At 42.0% G+C, this 13,250-nt stretch overlaps 1 protein-coding gene across 11 annotated transcripts in view; it reads left to right on the forward strand.

Moving 5' to 3' along the window:
- LIFR (LIF receptor subunit alpha) overlaps positions 1–13,250 on the forward strand; it is a 105,448-nt gene that overhangs the window by 49,618 nt on the left and 42,580 nt on the right. For all 11 annotated transcript variants that reach the window (XR_014012841.1, XR_014012842.1, XR_014012843.1 and 8 more), the window contains exon 3: positions 10,660–10,783. Coding sequence is in view for 6 of the 11 variants with exons in the window: in XM_081212706.1 (XP_081068832.1) it covers positions 10,660–10,783 (124 nt within the window). In the remaining 5 variants the exon portion in view is untranslated. The remainder of the gene's footprint in view (positions 1–10,659; positions 10,784–13,250) is intronic.

Below are 13,250 nucleotides of genomic sequence, written 5' to 3' on the forward strand. Positions count from 1 at the left end.
TGCTCCTTCCAGGGACATCTTACCCATAGAGCCTAGTGGTGTGGGGCACCAGGGCACCAAGTTCTGGAGGGTGCCAGGGGAGAGGCGGAGGCTGGACACGGCACCTCCTGGCATCAGCTCGCCGCCCTCGCCCGCCTCTGCCATGCCATGCCGCGCCGAAGCAGCACTGCACCCAGAGCCTCCATCTGCCATGGCCACCACGGCGCAAAGCAGCCAGCTGAGCCGGGAGGTGCTGGGTCCAGCCTCTGCCTCTTCCCTGCTGGAGGAGCCGCCCTCCAGCCACTGCCCACCTCCTCCAGCTCCATTGGCAACACAGTCCTCCCTAAAAAACTGGGAAACGTGGGGAAGCTTTGCACCACGGTGCCGGAAATGCTTAAGATTGCCCTGGCTCCTTCTAAGCTTGGAGATACTGCTTAGCTCAGAGGTTTTCAACCTTATTGAGTCCACGGCTCCCTTGACCAATTACCTTCTTTCTGCAGCACCTCTGTGGGGCTCGGGAGCCCAGTTATGTCACTCCTTGCCTGCAGAGCTGGCGGCCTCTCACCCTTTTCAAACAGCCTCCCTTGTGGAGTGTTTCCTCAGCCTCCTCTCCTCTGCACTCTGCTTGGGTCTCTGAGTCTCTGAGCTGATCCGCCTGCCCCAAAGAAAGGTGTCTCCTCGCACTGCCCCACATGAGACCGACAAGTCCCCCTGGACTTGTCTATCCATTCCCAACAGCAAGGGCTGTAGGCTGGCTGGCTGGCTGGGCTCCCTCACCCGCTTGCTTGCTTACTCTGAGGCCGCCTCAGCTCCTGGCAACCAGCACCCCCTGGCCAGAAGCACCATTCACCTGTGGAGTATGTAGCCAGGGCTGCTGCAACAAACAGCTGTGCAAGCCTTTGGGAAGCAGAGATGCAAGAAGGCATCAGAAGTGGGAGGGAAGGAAAGAGGGACAGAGGCCAGTGTTGTCCGCAGCACCCCTGACCGTCATTCAAGGCACCCCAGGATGCCATGGCACACTGGTTGAAAACCACTGGCCTAGCTAGTTTATAGATTTAGGCAATATAATTAAGTACAATAGAAGATGAAGAAAACCTGGGTAATGAATTAAAAATATTAACAACATTAGAAAACAAGAAAAAGGAAACCAACTACAGTGGTACCTTGGGTTACAGACGCTTCAGGTTACAGACTCCTCTAACCCAGAAATAGTACCTCGGGTTAAGAACTTTGCTTCAGGATGAGAACAGAAATCGTGTGGCAGTGGCACGGCGGCAGCAGGAGGCCCCACTAGCTAAAGTGGTACCTCAGGTTAAGAACAGTTTCAGGCTAAGAACAGACCTCCGGAACGAATTAAGTTCTTAACCCGAGGTACCACTGCACTACAGTGTTTTTTTTTAAATCTTATTTCTGTTTTGTAGTACTAAAAAACCTAAAAGTTGCAAGGGAAAAGCCTTTGAGTTATGTGGGGAGCAAGGTGAACTTTCAGTACATGCTCAGTTGTTTTACTCCCAGCCTGCCTCCCCCCCCCCCAACCATGAAACTTTATTCATTGCAGCTGAAGATTGACCACTTGGATTATAGTCAAGCTTCTAGCTGTGTTTAAAAGGAATGAGGCATTTTACAAGGCGCAAGAAGCCAAAACACATTCCTGTCCAGCCGTTTCCCTGGGTTGAGATGCTTGGTGAATGCATTCTGTAGCAACATACTGAAAAGATCAGGCAGCTGTCCTCATGGGTATAAAGGACACTCTTTTTTTAGCTCTTAAACAAAACTGAACAAAATGGTTTTCCTGGCTTCATGTCAGAAGTCTCCATGTGGCCTAGTTTACAGAAGGCAATTCTCTATGTGAAGGCATCCTATATTTGAAGGGTTAACTGGTCCCAGTCCTGGCTTAAATATAAATAACGATATTTATGGAGGAAGAGCCAAGGGTCCATTGATTGGCTGTGAATATTCTCCTGTTTACTTTGCACCCACTGTGCTTTGATTTCTGGTTTGGGAAGCAGTGGGCACACAATGTTGGCCACAATCCATATGGAAGACTGTGTTTTGATGAGTTTCCGCCCTCAATCAGATTCAGTCCCAATGGAGAAAAAGAACAGCCCAGCTATGTTTTATTTATCTATTAATTATAATGTTGTTATTTATTTTCATGGTACAGAAGATAAATTCTGAGAACACAATTATTACAACAGTAAACAACAAATAACATGTCCTGATGAAATTACAGACTTTTATCATGCCATACCCAGCTATGTTTTAAGCTGATGGAGTGTACACGATCAAAGTCAGAATTTAGACATCAGATTGACAGCAGGTCACAAGCCTTCCTCGCTATAGTGACATGCATTTTATTTCTGTTTTATTTTGCAAATTTAAAACCACTTCAAAGCCCGAGGCCATCAAAGTGATGTGCAGCAAGAATCTTAAAATGATATCTATCTCTATATACAGACACAAACAAATTCTAGAAACAAAACCATTTCTACAAACTCTAAAAACAATTAAAACCCTACTGAACTAATTTCGGTTGGAGCTATATGTAGAATGGGAGCTGAGAGCTGCTCAATTAACCACTGTACTTTTTCTTAAACGAGGTGCAAATATCAATTGGTTCCTTTAATTGAAGAAAGTTTCAGTTCTAGATAAACTTAAAGGAACTTTGGCGCACACAGATGAGATTTCACATAAAGCAGATAGTAAAATACTTCCTGTATTTTATTCTACTTTTTGGTTGCGGTTTGTGGCTTGGTGGTTTGTGGCTTCTGCTACAATATAGCAACTTGTCCCGTCCCCCCATTAGTTACCAGTGTTGGTTGGTATTTAGAGTCCAAGCAGCAACTTCGAACCCTTTTCAGCCCTGGGGACATTTGGAAGTCTTACGAAACTGTTGGTTGTAGAATGGAGATCTGTTCAGGGACAGAGTGAAAGAAAGCGAAGGATGGAAGAGAGAGATTGAAATGTTCATGTGAGGGGAAACGTAAGGCCTCTTTAAAGGGGCCCAAAGCTTTTCTAAGGAGAAAAGTGCCACCTTAAATGCTCAAGAAGCTTGCAGTCCTGGCAGTGGATGGACATTAAAGGTTTAAAATGGTGCCAGTCAGCAACAGTTTGTCCAAATTGAAATTGTGGAGTTGGAAGGGACCCTGGGGGATCATCTAGTCCAGCGGTTTTCAACCTGTGGGTTCCCAGATGTTGTTGGACTACAATTACCATCATCCCTGAGCTCTGGCCTTGCTAGCTAGGGATGATGGGAGTTAACATCTGGGGACCCACAGGTTGAGAACCGTTTATCTAGTCCAACCCCCTGCAATGCAGGAATATGCAGCTGTTCCTTACGGGGATTGAACCAGCATCCATGGCATTGTCAGCCCCATGTTCTGACCAACTGAACTATGGCTTTTAAAAATGCATCTTTATAGATGAGTAAGGGGAAAAGAAATCCACCTGTCTCTCAAACTCTTCTGATGGGAGCCTCACACCCACTGGAACTGCTTGCTTAGTAATTACGAGGAGGAGAAAAAGTAAAGAGTGCTATTTAGGGTTCTCATACCATGGCTTAACACCTCTAGAAGAAGTCCAGTGTTCTTTTGTTTACTTCAAATTTACACATAAGGGAGGATGATCAGAGATTTACACTGGAAGGAGACAATCGCCTGGGCCTACCAGGTGTTACAAATCAGCTGGCTAGGAATGTGATGGAGTCTCTTCTCCAGGCCAAAACAGAGGTATCTTCTCAGGGGTGCTTTGTTACATTGGGGCATCCCCGTCCCCTCTTTTTGGCTACCTATTTCCCCAGCCCCCCCCAACCTCCCAGCCACTTGAATTTAGCAGCAGGAATAGTTTGGGCTATGTTGCTTTCCAGGCTTCCCAGTGGTGCATGTTGCTGCCAGTTACCGAAAAGGGGAGGGGAAATGGAGTTTGGCATGGTGTTGACGTAGCATCTGGAGGGTTGGATTGGCTCAGGCTCTGTACCTGCACTGCACCAAGTTCCCCACTGGCTTGCCCCTCTCCTTCTCAGTAAATGGCAGTGACACAGGGTGTTAGGACGCCAGGTCTGGACCACAGCCAGTCACAGTTGTTGCTGGAAATTTGGGTGGGACCCATATATTGCCCAATCCTTCATGGGACTTCCGGTCGGTGCCAGCGCTTAATGGCGGTCCTACCTCCGAGCTCCGGAGAAGGACTGCTTCGCAAGTTCGGGTCTTACCCGCTACGGCGAGCGGGGGACCCCTAAAATCCCAGGCGCTGAAGCCTGAGAACAAGGAGACTCGGTGGGCACCTTCGCGCCCCCCCGGTACCGTGAAAGAGCCTTTTTAAAGGCTACGGATCGACATCGGGAGAGAGCGCGGTGCTGAGAGTCGCTACCCAGCCTGCGAAGTGAAGCCGCGTCGCCATAAGCGGAGAGCGCCGATTCCTTCCTGAAAAGAAAATTTGGACTGAATTCCCGTGAGTAAGAGCTGGACAATAATCGGGACCCTTTAAAATTTTAGAAATTGGGCTAAAAACGGGGAGATTTAAGCAAAGGAAGTCTGCCTCCCCCCGACTGCATGAAAGTGAAAGCAACGGAACTCTAAACTTGCATCCGTTTAAACCTGCTCTTTGATCATATAAACCGGACATTTAGACCTTTGATCTCCCCTCTAGCAAGCAGGGCAGAGGGGAGGTGAATCTGACCAACAACTGCATGATCCATTTGGAGGAAAAAAACCTCTGCTATCTCACCTATTTGAAAGCATGAAACGGTCTGCCTTGTTAGTACACTGAACTGTCTTTTTCCTGTGAAGTGATACTTTGATACAAAGTTTCCACAGTGCCTGATCACTGTATATCATAAGAAGAAACAGTATAAACTGGGCAACTGTGGCAATTTGGAGTTATAAGTTTTTAGCAACATTGACTTTGACTGTGTTAATCTCCTTCTTTTTTACATCTTGGACTGTCTCCTTTGTTTTTGTATTTGGAAATCCTGTTTTATGGCCATTTTGATTTGCTCCCTCTAGAGGATAAAGTAAAACTTGACGGCCTAAGACAGTGGAATTTTCCAAGGGAGAATAATCCCGTGGGAATTGACCTTGACATGAGTGGCCCACAAGAAGAGATAGTTACAAGAGCCAAGATCAAGCAACAACAACAACAACAACAGCTGCAGCTGCAACAGGCAAAGAAAAGAGGCTCAATTTCAGGCGCAACAGCCGGATCAGCAGGAACAACAGGACAAGACAAAGGAGCAGCCGTCTCTATGGAAGCTGTGACAGAGGCCTTGCTCAAGATAAACCAAACTCTGGAGTCTTTGACAAAACAGACTTCAGAGAACACACAAAAATTAACAGAAATATCAGCAAGATTAAACCAGAATACAGAATCTATAAATAAATTGGTGGAGGAAAACGCCACCACGCGCCAAATTGCCGAAGAGGCAAAAGCCACTGCCGGAGAGACACAGGAGAAATTAGAGCCACTTGCCAAGAAGGTCTATGAGCATGATGCAACTTTGGCCTTGTGGGAGTTACAGAGGAAAGAGAGAAATTTAAAATTAAGACTGATTCCGGAGAATGAAAGAGACAACCTTGTGGAATATTTGACACGGGAGTTTGTGGATTGCTGGGACCTTGAGGAAGACGAATTTAAAATTACGACTGCCTTTAGACTGGGTAAAAAGCAAGATAGAAAGACACCGAGAGACTGCTTGATTACATTCAGATCCAAGGAGGAAAGAGATAAAATATTAGGACTACATTTTGAAAAGGCCTTGCAAATTGGAAATTCAGCTGTACAGATCTTTAAAGACATCCCAAAATACATTTTGGATTTAAGAAACTTCTACAAGGACTTGGTTCTTTTGCTAAAGAAAAATTCTATCCGTTTCAGGTGGGAGTTCCCACAAGGACTGTCATTCGACTATAAGGCAAAGAAAGTGAAAATAAAGACAATTCAAGATAAAGACAAATTTTTGGCAAGATACCAGGAGGACCTACAGAAGGGGACTGTGGACGTACTTGCAGAACAGAGGAGAGCACTGGATATCCTGAATCTCTCGTTTGGACAAAAACCACCACCATCAGAAGAAGAGCAACAACTTGGAGCTGTTGGAGGAGTCTTAAGAAAATAACAAGATGGCTTTGCAATTCCTTAGTTGGAATTGTAATGGACTGAATGGGCCTTTGAAGAGAAGACAAGTATTTCATATTTTGAATAGAGAACAACTGGACTTGATATGTCTACAAGAAACTCACATAACTAGAGCCCACAGGAGATTACTCACAAATAAAAGGCTAGGACAAGAATTTATCTCATCAGACAAAGTTAAGAAGAGAGGAGTGGTGATATATGTGAAGGAGAAATGGGCTCCAAAAATGATATTCAAAGATGAACAAGGGAGATATCTGGCTGTGGAGATACAAGTACAAGGAGAAAAACTTCTAGTTGTTGGAATTTATGCACCAAATGAAGGCAAATCTGACTTCTTTAAGAGACTTCATGAAACTTTGACGGACTATCTGGATTACAATATGATAATCATGGGAGACATGAATGGCGTGGTCTCCACTAATATGGACAAGGCACAAAGACTAACAGTCACTAAAGAAGGGAGACTCCCTAAGACTTTTTTCGAAATGACAGAAAATATGGACTTGATAGACATTTGGAGAACAAGGAACCCTCTGGAGAGAGAGGGAACCTTTTTCTCCCAAGCAATGATGACCTGGACCAGAATTGACCAAATCTGGGTTACTAGTGGACTGGCTCCAAAAATTAAGAAAGTGGAAATCTGCCCAAAAACTTGCTCCGACCATAACGCCGTGAAGATGGAGATGAAACTCACAATAACTGGTCAATTTAGATGGAGAATGAATGACACCCTCTTTCGAGATAAGGAGATTCTCACGAAGGCCCAAAAGACCCTAAAAGACTATTTTGAAATAAATTTGAGGACCGACGTGGAGAAAAGATTGATCTGGGACGCAAGTAAAGCGGTTATGAGAGGATTTTTGATTCAACAAAATTCAATAAAGAGGAAAAAACAAACTGAGAAAAAAGAGAAGATTTTGGAAATGATAAAGGAAGGAGAGAGGAAATTAAGAACAAAACCAAAGTCTCAGGACATTTTAAGAGAGATCAAGTTATATCAAACACAATATATGGAATTGATGAACCAAGAGATTGAATGGAAGATAAAGCAAATGAAGCAAAAGACTTTTGAATCAGCAAATAAATGTGGTAAACTTTTGGCATGGCAACTGAAGAAAAGGCAGAAATTAAATACAGTTACAAGCCTAGAGGTGGATGGAAAGAACATATCTAAACCCAATGAAATTAGAAATTGCTTTTTAAGTTATTTTAAAAAACTTTACACTCAAGGCCCGCAAAATGAAGAAGATATAGATAAATTCCTTGGAAGATATGGACTACGAAACATCTCTCATCAAAGTAAGATGGATTTGAACCAGAGAATCTCAGATCAAGAGATAGAGGCTGCCATTCAGAATATGCAATTGGGCAAATCTCCGGGACCAGATGGACTGACTTCCAGATACTACAAATCGCTGAAGGAATGGCTGACTCAACCATTAAGAGAAGTTTGTAATGAGATTCTTGAGGGAAAAAGGGCACCTGAATCGTGGAAAGAGGCATATATTTCACTCATACCAAAGTCAGAGACTGAAAAGACCCAACTTAAGAACTACCGCCCAATATCACTGCTTAATGTGGATTACAAAATTTTTGCAGACATTTTGGCAAAAAGATTTAAAAGAGTCTTGATGGAGAAGATTCATAGAGACCAAGCAGGCTTTCTCCCTAATAGACACCTAGCAGATAATGTAAGGAATGTAATAGACATTCTGGAAAAGCTAGAGGTGAATATAAACACTAAAGCAGTATTGATCTTTGTGGATGCGGAGAAAGCCTTTGATAATATTTCTTGGAGTTTTATGAGGAAGAATCTTCATGGGATGGGGGTAGGCCAGGGTTTTGAGAATGGTATGGCTGCAATATATTCTGAACAAAAAGCTAAACTGATTGTAAATAATGTTGTGACTGAGGAACTTAAGATAGAAAAAGGAACACGACAGGGGTGCCCAATTTCCCCATTACTTTTTATTTCAGTTCTGGAGGTGTTGCTGAACATGATAAGAAATGACCAGCAGGTCAAAGGTGTGCAGGTCGGAGCTAAACAGTATAAGTTAAGAGCGTATGCAGATGACCTAGTATTGACTTTGCAAGAGCCAAACACTAGTACGAAAAAGGTCCTAGAAATAATACAACAATTTGGCCAGGTAGCTGGATTTAAGTTGAATAAGCAAAAAACTAAAGTTTTAGGGAAAAATCTAACAGATATGGAAAAGGAGAAATTTCAAGAGGAAACAGGTTTGACTGTGGTCAAGAAGGTGAAATACCTAGGGGTTTATTTAACATCTAAGAATGCGAATTTGTATAAGGACAACTATGAAAAATGTTGGTCAGAAATTAAAAAAGATCTAGAAATATGGTCAAATTTGAAACTGTCAATGTTAGGCCGAATTGCAGTAATTAAAATGAATGTATTGCCTAGAATGTTATTTTTGTTTCAGACCTTGCAGATTCTTGACAAGATGGAATGTTTTAAGAGGTGGCACAAAGACATCTCGAAATTTGTCTGGCAGGGCAAAAAGCCCCGAATTAAATTTAAAATATTGACTGACGCTAAAGAAAGAGGGGGTTTTGCCCTGCCGGACCTAAAATTGTATTATGAGGCAGCAGCCTTTTGCTGGCTGAAAGAATGGATGCTCCTCGAGAACACGGATGTCTTGGATCTGGAAGGTTTCAATAATGCTTTCGGTTGGCATGCATATCTTTGGTATGATAAAGTTAACAGCGCCTTTAAAAATCACATTGTTAGAAAAGCATTATTTAATGTTTGGATAAGATATAAAGATCTATTGGAAAATAAAACCCCTAGATGGGTGTCACCAGTGGAGGCTAAAGCAGTGAAGAAACTCAATATGGAGGTCGGATGGCCGAAGTATTGGGAAATCTTAGAACAGGATGGAGATAAATTCAAACTACAAAGTCAGGAGAAATTGAAGCATAAAGTAGAAAATTGGTTTCAATATCGCCAAATAATGGAATTTTTTAAACAGGATAGGAAAATCGGTTTCCAGGTGGAAAAATCAAAACTAGAGACCGAACTGTTAGAACCCAATACTAAGAATTTATCTAGAATGTACAACTTGTTGTTGAAATGGAACACACAGGATGAAACAGTTAAATCGGCTATGATTAAGTGGGCTCAGGATGTTGGACATAACATTATGTCAGCTGACTGGGAATGGTTATGGAACACCGGTATTAAATTTACGGCATGTAATGCCTTAAAGGAAAACATTATGAAGATGGTTTACAGGTGGTACATGACCCCAGTCAAACTGGCAAAAATCTATCATTTGCCCGACAATAAATGTTGGAAGTGTAAAGAGACTGAAGGTACTTTCTATCACCTTTGGTGGACATGCCCGAAGATAAAGGCCTTTTGGGAAATGATCTATAATGAAATGAAAAAGGTACTTAAATGTACCTTTTCTAAAAAACCAGAGGCCTTCCTCTTGGGCATTGTCGGCCAATTGGTGACAAAGAAAGATAGAACTTTCTTCATGTATGCCACAACAGCAGCAAGAATACTTATCGCAAAGTATTGGAAGACACAAGATTTACCCACTTTGGAAGAATGGCAGATGAAAGTGATGGACTATATGTCACTGGCCGAGATGACAGGCAGAATCCGTGATCAACGAAAAGAGACGGTGGAAGAAGAATGGAGAAAATTTAAAAGTTATCTTAAGGACTACTATAAATTTAATGAATGCTAAAATGTTGTGGTTTTCAGAAGCAAAAGGGTACAGGGATACAAGGTTAGACTATAAAAGAGACTAAGATGACAGAGATTAGAAAGTAACAACTGGGAGTTGCTTGTTGAACTATGGACATTGGGATGCAGAGAGGGGGGGTATGGGGAAGTTCAAGAAAAGAGGTTTATGAAAATATGTTTGAAACTATACATGTATGTCTGTCACTTTTTGTGTTTGTTTGTTTTTCCTAAAAATGTTGTAAAACCAATAAAAATTTTATAAAAAAAACAACAACAATCCTTCATGGAATAATTCTGTACGTGTGTGGCCATTTCCCCCCAAGTCAAATTCCTTTAAAGCACCATGACTTTAGACACTAAAATAATTAGAACTGTGTTTACTTGTTCAATAATTGTTTTTTATTACAACTTTCCCCAAAGAATCCTGGAAGCTAAAAGAATATGGCAAGTGGGCTGAGTATTATCACTTAGGGATCACTAGCACCCTCCTCACAGTTGCAGCTCGCAGGGTTCCCCCAGGACAGGGAACGACTATCCAAACAGCTTGTCCATGATGTAAATATGCTTCAAATGTGTTTGGAATATTTGAGCATCCTGGCTAGACTGCTAAACAGCTGCAAGTGTTTTTTAAAGTTTCAGACTGTCCTTCATTTCCTCCTGTTGGAAAATGTGTTTGAAAACAGGAATGTCGGATTGAGTTTGATTTTATTTCAGATTTCAGAGCATGGATTTCTTCTGTTGTTCCATTAATGTTCAATTATCTATAGGGAAAAAATAATAATGATACTGTTCAGTAACCTTCATGTTCAACCTCATTTGTGTTGTAATTCCAGATCCGTCACACACGCCTCAGAATTTGACATGTGTAACACACGACTTCAAAACGGTTATCTGCACATGGACAACTGCCTCCACAGCTAGTCATGGAGTGGAGTATTCTTTCTGTCACAGTGGCAGGTAACACTGATTTCCTTTCCTTCTTGGGCATGATGCCCTATAAGCTATGTTCCTGGGTGAAATTTGTAGTCATTGTTTAGTAAGCTGGAGGGTGGAAGAGCCATAGCTCAGTGGAGGAACATCTGCCTTGTGAGCAGAAGGTCTCAGGTTCAATCTCCAGGTAGGCCTGGAAGAGACTCTTGCCTGATATTTTGGAGGGCTGCTGCCAGTCAGTGTAGACAGTCCTGAGCTAGATGGACCTAATGGTCTGACTCAATATAAGGCAGCTTCCAGTGTTCCTAAGCTGGAGTAGAGAAGAGCTGAACTATAGATCCACAACTTGGATCTCATCACTGTCATGAACCCCGGAGGTGGCTTTAGGCCTCAACCCCCCAAATCTGCAACATACAGTGGTACCTCAGGTTACATACGCTTCAGGTTACATACGCTTCAGGTTACAGACACTGCTAACCCAGAAATAGTGCTTCAGGTTAAGAACTTTGCTTCAGGATGAGAACAGAAATCGTGCTCTGGCGGCGTGGCGGCAGCAGGAGGCCCCACTGGCTAAAGTGGTGCTTCAGGTTAAGAACAGTTTCAGGTTAAGAACAGACTTCTGGAATGAATTAAGTACTTAACCTGAGGTACCACTGTATAGAAAAGCAGTGCTGTCTTGACTTACTGCAGACGATGTTAGTTGTGGAAAAGGTGGGCATGGCTTGTGAGGAATAGCCTGCTGGTTCAAGTCTGACCTATAGGCTAGGGTTTCCCCATACCTGTTTTAACCATTCCTTCTCTTGGGAAACATACTCAAAACCGGCCAAGCGCCAACCAGGAAGAACAAACATCCTGGGCTCCCCCCCCCCCCAGTTCTGGCATCTCTCAGGTGAGCACCATTGCCATTCTAAGAACAAGGGAGGTGTTCATGGTGAGTTCTGGGACCTTTTTCTAGAAAAACAACACTGCAAACTTCCAAAGATAAAGATCATTGGAACAGATCCATTTGGCCTTTCCCAGAACTTTCATCCCCATCCACGGGCTAAACTCACCCAAGCGACAGCAATAAGGCAATGTGAGGATACCTCTGCATTATCAACAAAATGGCCAAGTCGAGACAAGTCAAGTGCAAGGTCAAGTGTGTTTAGCAAACAAGCCACAGCACGGTTGCCGAGCAGCCCGACTTTGTCAGATAAGGGCTTGGTTCTGATTAAATCTCGTGCTACTCAGAAGAGTTGCACTGTAATGACACTGAGCAGGTGGGAATGGCGGTGAAGAGCAATCACAGCAGTGGAAGAGAAACTTTGGTGTGAAGTATAGGGAATACTTAGTACTCCTGGCATCATATGGACACCAAGTTGTTTCCATTCCTACGTTTTAATATGACTTTATTGTCAGCATCTTTTGTAAGCCGTTCTCAGAACCTTTTGGGACCAGAGCCATAACTAAAAGAGAGCCAAGGAGCTGAATGGCTATATGCAGCCTGTGTTGAGGGGTGAATCTGGGATTTTCTTACATGCACATGTATGGGCTCTTATCTAGATATGACAAGAAAAGTCTAGGTCAGAGTCTGCTGCAAACCCCATCTCATTTGTCCTATCAAACAGGGTGGATTTGATTTCAATCAAATTGATTTAAATCACTAGTCAGTAAGACTTGATTTAAATAATTTTTTCACAGAAAGACTTATTATTGCTGGTGTAATCTTAATATTTACAACCAGATGAAGGTTTCATTTTTGGAATAATAAATTTTCAGAGTAGCTTTTACAGTTATATAAAAAATTACTGATTTAGTTATACTATTAGAAATACATAGACAGATAATTATGAAATTATTGTGAGGTTTAATAAGTTAAGTGTTTATATTTGGATGACTTTTCTTCCGTACTTTCTACTGGAAGGAGAAAAATAATCATTTCCTTAATAACAATTTAAACCATTTATTTAACTAAAACAATAACATTATAGCATATGTATACATGTTTGTTAATTGATGTGGTTAAACAGGTTTTTTTATTAAAAAAAATTTAGACCGAGTTTTAGCACACATGAAAAACTTAAAACAAATCCTTATTTCCTTTGGACTATAATGTAACTTAAATAGAAAACAATCTTTAGGAACATTTTTCCTCAAAAGCATTTTATATTAAAATCCAAAAAAAAGTCAATTTAAATAAACAATTTATGTTTTAAAATCAATTATTTTTATTCACGCTATCAAACCAGTCCATGGGAAGGGTATGCGATTCAGTCCAAAGGATCTATAAACCCTTTCTGAGGACTTTTCGAGTGCAATATTTACAAGCTGAACAAGGTGAAATATTTACTGAGGGATTGCTCGCTCTTTTTTCTTCCTGGAACACTGTAAAACTGCTTGAAGAGCAGCTCAAAAGTACAGCACCTGGAGGTTTTGGTTTAAATGCTTTTAAAAATAGTGTACAGAAAGGGGAAAAAATGTGTAGGAAGCTCCCTGTGTAATTGTACATATATGA

Source organism: Podarcis bocagei, assembly GCF_964188305.1.
Source record: "Podarcis bocagei genome assembly, chromosome: 11".
Lineage (NCBI taxonomy): Eukaryota > Metazoa > Chordata > Lepidosauria > Squamata > Lacertidae > Podarcis > Podarcis bocagei.